Genomic DNA, 9,333 nt, shown 5'->3' with positions numbered 1-9,333 from the left:
ACAGAAACAATAATCTATATTTGACCAGCCCTTCTCGGTTGATTTTATGCAAGCAAAGTTGAAAACCATTGCTTTAGAAATCCTGAAACACATTTATGTATGTTTTTTCCTTTAATCCTCAACACAACCTAAGGAGATAGTTATTGGCATCTTATTATACAAAGGCAGAAATTCCTTTTGAGAATGTTTAGGCTGCGTGTTTAAAGTGGCTGCCCTTACAGGGTCAGGAAAAGAAATTAGTCAACTGGTACCAGATGCTTTATGATATTTCCACCTAAGTTACAGTACACCATCTTCTATGAATGGACGACCAATGCATAATTATGTTTGCTCATTGGTCGTGACTCTTTTAATCTTCTCTACCACTTCCTACTGCAGATGAAATAAATTGATGATAATGGCACTAATTAATGGAAGCCACTCTGAAGAATTTATTCTACTAGGGTTCACTGACCGCCCTTGGATGGAGCTCCCTCTCTTTGTTATGCTTCTGATAACATACCCTATGGCCATGATGGGAAACATCGCCATCATTCTGGTGTCAAAGTTAGATCCCCGTCTCCACAGCCCCATGTATTTCTTCCTCACCAACCTCTCCTTTTTGGACATGTGTTATACCACAAGCATTGTCCCTCAGATGTTGTTTAACCTGGGAAGCTCTAAAAAGACAATCAGCTACTTGGGCTGTGCAGTTCAGCTTTATTTCTTCCACATGATGGGTGGCACAGAATGTCTACTCTTGGCTCTCATGTCCTTGGATCGTTATGTGGCCATCTGCAAGCCTCTTCACTACACCCCCATCATGAATCAGCGAATCTGTGTCCTCCTAGTATCCATTGTGTGGCTGAGCGGAATGACCTATGCTGTCTCAGAGGCCACTGTTACATTACAGCTGCCACTCTGTGGTCTCAACAAACTGGATCACTTGGTGTGTGAGATTCCTGTTCTGATAAAGATTGCCTGTGGTAAAAAGAGTGCTAATGAGCTTACGCTCTCTGTTGTATGCATTTTTATGTTAGCTGTTCCACTCTGCTTAATTCTTGCTTCCTATGCTTGTATTGGACATACTGTGTTGAAGATTAAGTCTTCTGAGGGAAGGAAAAAGGCCTTTGGGACATGTTCTTCCCACCTCATTGTAGTTTTCTTGTTTTATGGTCCAGCCATTAGCATGTACCTTCAGCCCTCCTCTTCCATCACGAGGGACCAGCCCAAGTTCATGGCTCTCTTCTATGGAGTGGTGACACCTACACTCAACCCCTTCATCTACACCCTTAGGAATAAGGATGTGAAGAGGGCATTAGGGAACCTGAAGAGAAGGATTTTCAGTTCCAAGTGAAAGATGGTGGGCTTCAAATGAAATTGTTTAACAACTACAGTAGGTTTATATAAAATTTTGTTTAATAATTCAGTTTTGTCTCATAATTCCCAAAATTTCATGTTAGATGATGTTCTTGCAAAATGTGTCCTATTTCTGATATCCTTTTTCTTTTTTTAATTGTGGTAAAAATATATATAGCAAAATATTTTCCATTTCAACATTTTTTACTTGACATTATTTTCTTTCATCAGATTGTCAGCCATCAGCACTCTCCATTTCCATTTTCATCACCCTTAACAGAAACTCAGTGTCCCCTAAGTAGTTGCTACCATTTTTCCCTGCCCTCCTGTCCCCGGTAACCACCAATGTACTTTGGTTCTATGCATTTGTCTGTTGTAGGTGTTTCATAGAAGTAGGATCACATAATATTTGTCTTTTTGTGACCGATTGATTTCACTCAGCGTAATTTTTTTCAAGGTTCATCCATTTGTAACATGTATCAAGACTTTATTTCTCTCTATGGCTGAGTAATATTCCATTGTACAAAGGCAACACAATTTTTTTTTAATCCATTCATCTGTTGATGGGCATTTGAGTTATTTTCACCCTTTGGCTATTGTGAATAATGCTGCAATGCATTATTGCATTGTTGTACAAATATCCATTGGCATTCCTGGTTTCATTTCTTTTTGGTGTATATATATCTAGAAGTGGAATTGTAGAATCATGTGGTAATTTTGTGTTCATTTTTGATGATGGTTAGAGGCAAGGCTGATACTCAGCTAGTATGCACCAGCATGGATGCTCTGTCAAAATAAATTAAAATATATTTGGCCCACAGTAAAATATCAACTTCTTTTTTTTTTTTTTAAGTAGGGTGATGTATGCTTATAATGTAGTGATCCCAAATTTCTTATGCGTGAAACATGGGATGTGCAACTTGAACATTTAAGCTAAGTTGTTAACAAATCTAACATTGACGATTTCATCATAAACAACTTCTAATATTATAGCAACTACCTTGTTGTAAACTGCATTACTGTGATATGATGTTATATAACTCTTAGTTTATCTATTTTAGACACCTAGAGTACGCACCTCTGATTATGAACCTTTGACATAAATCATGCTGATGCAATGTGAACTGGCCATCCTCTGATAGATCCATATCATGCATGACCAGAGGAACTAACCCACATAAAAGCCCCAGGCTTTTATCTCCTGAGAGCAAGGTATAGGCATAACGACTCTATAAATAGAGTCTCTAACATCTCCCAAGACTGAGACAGATGCTGCTGGAGACTGTGCCTGCCAGTGCCACTGCCACCAACCTCAAACCCCAGTTATGAGAAACCTCCTCCAAGGACAAGTCATTGGTAAAGTGTTCTTCCAGGGACCTCTCATTAAAGACAAATGCTTGAAGCCTGAAGATTTGGACTTTAATTTTTGTACTGACTTTACCCTACCCTGATTCTCCACGTCTGAATGAATGTCTGTGGGTCTTATCTGTGTGCCTTGCCGTGATTACTTTGGAAATAAACTACATGAGTTTATGCTCCGCAAACCTGAGCATTTCTCTACTTAATTTATAATAAGATCCCAACAAGACATTTTGTTTTAGGTGTGTACCTGGGATATAGCATGGAGTTGGATTTTGCTTCATTAAATAATCTAAAAAAAATTTTTTTTAGATAGATAAGTTAGGTCCAGTTTTTGTTTGTTGACACAGTAGATACTTTTGACTTAGTTCTTTCACGTGGTATTTTAGTAAATATTTATAAATATGTGAATATAGGTGTAATATATTCATAAATTTATCAGTATGTACTCATAAATGTACTTAAAAATTTTCACTATGCAGTCAGTTTGCTTTCTCTCTGTATTTGGTATCATTGTGGTATTTGGAGATTTGAACTTATTGCTCTTGAGGTTACTTTTATACCAGTACCTTTTATGGACATTATTATTGGTTCTCTAATATGAGCACTATTGAAATTAATGAATAATATCTTCCCCCCCATTCTCCTGCATTCGTTTCAAAATAATTTCATTTTAAGCTTTGTTAATATTTACTCAGGGAAATTTTTTTCCTCTTCCCATATACTTCCTCTCCTTTCTCCTGCTGCTTCTTCTTTTTTTTTAGTGCTTACAAATATTTATTTATGTACTAGGATGTGTAAAGCATTTCACAAGTATTATCTAATTTTTTTCCTTATAACAACTCCCCTAAGACTTGGAAATATCTCTTCAACTCCTCCTATGATAAACCTTTTTTCTTACATTAAATTTTATTTATTTGGGTGGTGTTATTGAGAATATACACAACAAAACATACACCAAGTCAACATTTTCTACATGTGTTATTTAGTGACATTGATTTCATTCTTCAAGTTATGCAACCATTCTCACCTGCCTTTTCTGAGTTTTTCCTCCTCCATTAACATAAACTCACTGCCCCCTAAGTTTCTTAACAGATCTTTTAAATTGCTATTATCACTGTGATCCCATGTAAATAGATCTTAAAAGAGCATAAAGCTCAAGGCAGACATTATGGACTAGTTAAGCTAAGCTATAGTTTGGTTTTAAGACTTCATGGAATATTTTTGTCTTACATTTCAAAGACTATATCAGCGCAATAGTTTCAGGGGTTCATCCAGCCTCCAAGGTTTCAGGAAGTTTGGAGTCCATTAGAATTTGAAATTCTGTCCCGTATTTTTCTCTTTTGATCAAAGTTCTTCTATAGAATCTTTGATCAAGATGTTCAGCAATGGTTGCAGTTCTTCTGGTCTCATGGCAAAGAAGGCAGGTGTACACGGTGGCAATTAGTCACATGTCCATTCCCTCCTTCTATTCCTGACTCTCCTTCTTCCTCAGTTGTTCCAGGTGAATGCAGACCCATCGTTGTGCCTTGGATGAGTGCTTTCATGCTTTTAAGACCCCAGGCATTATGCAAACAACTGGGAGGTAAAACAGAAGCACTAAACATGTTATTAAGCCAATTAACAGGATGTCCCATGAAACCATGACCCTAAACAAGAAACCAAATCCCATGAAGTGTTTGGTTGCACGTAAGCAGCCTCACCAGCTACATTTTTGGTCATTGTTACAAATAAGTCTTCTACACAACTTTTGCCATTTCAACTTTTTACAGGTGTACAACTTACCAACATCACTTAACAATAATTGGCTGTGATTTTTCCATCACTGTAAACTGAAACTCAGTTTTCTATAAACACCCCTGGTAACCATGAATAAACTTTGATCTCTATATGTTTGCCTTTTCTTGTATGGTCATACAATATTTGGAACCCTGATAGTGCATTGGTTAAGAGCTTGGCTGCTAACCAAAAGGTCAGCAGTTCTAATCCACCAGTTGCTCTTTGGAAACCCTATAAGCAATTCTGCTTTGTCCCATAGGGTTGCTATGAGTCTGAATCAATTTGACAGGAATGGGTTTATACAATATTTGTCCTTTTGTGGTTGACTTATCTCACTCAGCCTAATTCAAGCTCCAACCATATTCTAGAATGTATTGAGACTTCATTTCTCCTACTTGCTGATTAGTATTCCGCTGTATGTATGTACCACATTTTGTTTATTCATTCATCTGTTGATGGTCATTTAGGCTGTTTCCACCTTTTGGCTTTTGTGAAAAGTGCTGCAATGATCATTGGTGTTCATGTCTCTGAGTCTCTGCTTTCAAGTCTTTTGGGTATATAGGAGTGTATTTGCTAGGTCATGTGGTAGTTCTATTTTTAGTTTTTTGAGGGACTGCCACACTATTTTCTATAACAGCTGTACCAATTTGCATTCCCACCAGCAATAGTCTCCTGCCTTTTTTTTGATGGTTGTATCTACATTATCAGGGTATATACCAAGTACTTATTCTGTATCCCTTATCTCTACCACTTACCCTCTCATTCTAGAGATCTAACTTTGACTGATTTTTTCCTTCCCCTTTTCAACTCATCTTTGTGCAATTTTATTAAGATGAATAAAAATAACTGAATCTTATATGAGATATTCTAAGAATGACTGAAGATATTGAAGAAACTTGTATTTAAGTTCCCTGGATGATTCATTCAAATAAGCTCTGCTCTAATTATATCTTTTTTAAAATTAGTGATCATTTTTTTCTTAGAAAAGTGACTGAGTTTATTCAAAACAATCCTAACACTCAAAGGAACTTACTCCCAGCCTCAAGAGAGTAGGCAACTAATTGGACACAAGAAGCATTTCTTCAGAGGACCCTGTCCCAAGGAACTTTCTCTGCTAATCCATCCGGGATAGGGACAAATGGCTTGTTTGAAAACAATGCTCAAAAGGCCTCAGGAAAAAAATACAAATAACAAATCAGCAAGGCATCCTTGATATTACCTGCTATTATCTTCCTAAACTGTGTTTTTTCTTTGGTACCCTTGTATCAGCTTAAAAACTCACATTCTGAAACTCTGTCTTAGATGTGTATCTGTGTACTACAATTTTCCTTCTACGAACTTTCAAAAATTGAAATACATTCCTTCATAATTGCTCTTTGTTGAGTGATATGTCTCAAAATAAGGTGAGTAAAAAGACATTTTTCTTAAAATGCATTCTTAGGGAATTTTGGATGTTTGTAGGTCTTAATGCCTAATATAAATATAAAAAGCAAAGAGCATTTCATTTCAGAGAACTTTTTTCAACTTTGAGAATACCTAGTTGAAGGGTTGGGAAGCAACTCACTTTCTCATTGTGATAAATTAGTCTTTCTCTGTCCCTCCCTCTTATATAAATCAACCTTACAATTATTGAAATATTAATAAACACTATATCTGACAGATGTCAAATATAGTGAATGAAGTATGAAGGTCTCATTTAATCATGTGAATTTTTTTATGTATGGTCAAAATTTGATGGATTGGCTATCCATCCATGTGTTTTATACAGATGTTCTAGTGTCACGCAGACATAGCTTTTGTTTCTTGTAATGACCCTTTACAATACACAAAACTGAAAAGTACTGTAAACATGAATAAAATACTATGTGTGATGAAAAAAGATGTATGAGTAAGACAGACTAGAATGAAAAAGTGAGTGGAGATGCAAAGAAGATGTCAAAAGCAACAGAGTCATGGTACTTTATGAATATGACCTTAAATAGCTATGGGTAAATGTATCCCCATGTAGCAAAATAGTGATGGAAAATCATGGGAAGTGGTAGATTCAAAAGTCATGGGACCCAAGAGCTAAAATTAATGAAACATCATAAGAAAAACATGGAGAAGGTTATAGATTTAGGGATAGAACTGCAGAGCTTAGATGTACTTCAAGACTAAATCACATTGTTTAAGCCGACCTATTGCTGTGTTTGTTTCTAAGGAAACATTCAGAGAAATTTCTTTTATGGAAATATTTCAGTGAAATGAAGGATACTTTGAGATGGTCACCATTCACAAACAAAACTATACTTAATAAGGCAAGTAATAAAACAAATTGCCAACTAACACAAATAATAAAATTGCTACAAAGCATACTTGAAAGAATATTGTCATTAGAGTTAGATGGAACTAATTATGAGAGAATTCATGGACTATCAAATGTAAAATAATCTCTAAAACATTGAAGACCAACCATGATAGAAAAATATAAAGTTGTTAAAGGAATAGGCAATAGATGTCTTATACTGTAATTATTTAATAATGTGGGTAAATTGGAATTTTTAGAATGATTGATTATTTTAACAACGAAATAAATTCATGGTTTTACTACATGTCCCACCTAAACAGAATTTTCACCTATAAATAACTTAGCCCAAGTCATGTTTTTAAATTCAATGTGTTCACATAACATTTTTAATAACATCAAGGTCAAATTAATATGTAAGGAACAGCATTCATTCATGAAACATCCCTGGAGTACAGATGTTTTCTCTGGACTCTTGAAATTCTAAATTTAGTCTCATTACCTTGCTACTCATTTAGAGCATTGACTGCTTTTTCATCTTTAGAGCTTCCCGACTTATTAGCTATAGGAATCAACGATTAACAATATCCTGAAATATGGATACCAAAAAATGAGTTGATGCATACAAAAAGTGTATTGCAATGTGTGGAACATAAAGGATCATTAAGGATTAGACGGAATTATTGTTCTTGTTTTGTTACTGTTACTGCATACTCCTAGCCTAGGATGGTGTGTCAGCAAAGGGCATCATTCACAGCTTAGCTCTAAATAGCTTTGTGTGATTCCTAGCAGAATGGCTTTGAGATTTAATGCAAAAGAGATTATGAAAACTGTACTTTTAGGAAGGTATCAGAGGTTGAATTGTGTCCCCAAAAAATATGTTTACCAATTTGGCTAGGTCACAATTTCCAGTATTGTGTGATTGTCCACCATTTTTTGATTTTCTGAGATTTTGTTATGTGCTATAAATCCCATCACTATGATGTTAGTGAGATGGATTAGTGGCGGTAATATTGATGGGATCTACAAGATTAGATAGTGTCTTAAGCTAATCTCTTTTGAGATATAAAAGAGAGAAGATAACAAGCAGAGAGACAGAGGGACCTCATACCACGAAGAAAGCAGCACCAGGAGAAGAGAGTGTCCTTTGGAACCAGTGTTCCTGTGAAGAGAAACTCCTAGCCTGGGTAGAAATTGATGACAAACAAGGACCTTCTTCCAGAGCCAACAGAGAAAGCCTTCCCCTGGAGCTGATGCCCTCAATTTGGACTTGTAGCCTACTACTCTGTGAGAGAATAAATTTCTCTTTGTTAAAGCCATCCACTTGTTGTACTTCTGTTACAGCAGCACAAGATTACAAAGACAGAAGGTAATCTGTAACCCTAAAACACTAATTGATTGACAGAACAACTCAGAATTTTGTTGCTTCATGCAATATCTTTACTTCCCATCCAAATATACTTCATTTGAAGAAATAAGGATTTCATGAAACACATTTCACCACTTAATGGGAAGAATATTATAACAAAAAAACTCATTACCAGATGAATGTATATCAAACCATTACTTCACTCAGCTAGTTAATTTTGTTCTGTCAGTGTGTCTTTTAACTAAAAAATTTAAAAAAACTAAAATTATTTCTGGACTGGATTACACCTCTGAGTCTGAAGTGGGATATAGACTTTTCTCCTTAGAGCAGTTTCCAGGAGTTACAAATATGTTTTACACCTATGAACAATCAGTGAGCCACTGACAACAGTCCAAACTCTTACATAATACAGGTTAATAAGCCACTCCACAAATGAAAATCTCTACGAAATGCATAAACTAGCTAAAATTTTTCATGCAAGATCAAATACATGAAGTTTAAATCTGAATAGTTTTGCAAGAAAGAATGCATAGAAAACAAACTCAATTTATAATTAAAAAATTAAAGCTAAAACTGCTTTCTTTTCTTGCTCTATTCCACATACAGATGACTTAATTACTCAACTAAATACATGGGGCTGGACAAGGCTATCTTGATGATTCTTACATTTTCAGGATTTTTCCTCCTCCTTTAACTACGTTGTTGTTGGCGCCGTCCAGTGGATTCCTTAATACCTTTACTTTTTCTGACACTGCTTTGCAGCAGTGTTTCTCTAAATGACCCATGTGATTCCTGGACCCCATACCAGATCAGCTCTATCAGACACCCGGATATAGGAACCAATAGCCTACATTTCTAACACCCTCCTCAGCCAATTACTGTGTAAACCAAAGGTTGAAAATCACTACTCTGAAGTTTCCAAAACACTTCCATATCTATTTTTCTTTGGATACCACAACCCAAGGAGATAGTTATCGCCATCTTGTATACACAGGAAGAAATTGAGTTTAAGAACGGTTAAAGTGACTGCCCTTCATTTGTGCTGTCATGAGGGGAAATAATGTTACCCTTATATATTGTCTTCAAGTTACTGTACCCCATATTGTATGAATGTATGACCAATGCATAAACATGTTTTATTATTTCATAACTCATTGTGTCTTGCTTACCATTTTCCTGTTATAGAGTAAATAAACTGAAGATA

General features: G+C 35.7%; 1 protein-coding gene across 1 annotated transcript; it reads left to right on the top strand.

The window, feature by feature from the left end:
- Nucleotides 1-397: 397 nt before the first annotated feature.
- Nucleotides 398-1,336, top strand: LOC126077734 (olfactory receptor 2B11-like). Its single transcript, XM_049887336.1, has one exon. The coding sequence runs from the start codon at nucleotides 398-400 to the stop codon at nucleotides 1,334-1,336; it is 939 nt and encodes a 312-aa protein (XP_049743293.1).
- Nucleotides 1,337-9,333: the final 7,997 nt, after the last annotated feature.

Source organism: Elephas maximus, chromosome 1 (assembly GCF_024166365.1).
Source record: "Elephas maximus indicus isolate mEleMax1 chromosome 1, mEleMax1 primary haplotype, whole genome shotgun sequence".
NCBI lineage: Eukaryota > Metazoa > Chordata > Mammalia > Proboscidea > Elephantidae > Elephas > Elephas maximus.
The sequence above is the reverse complement of the archived record's forward strand: the minus strand, read 5'-3'. Positions and strand labels throughout refer to the sequence as shown.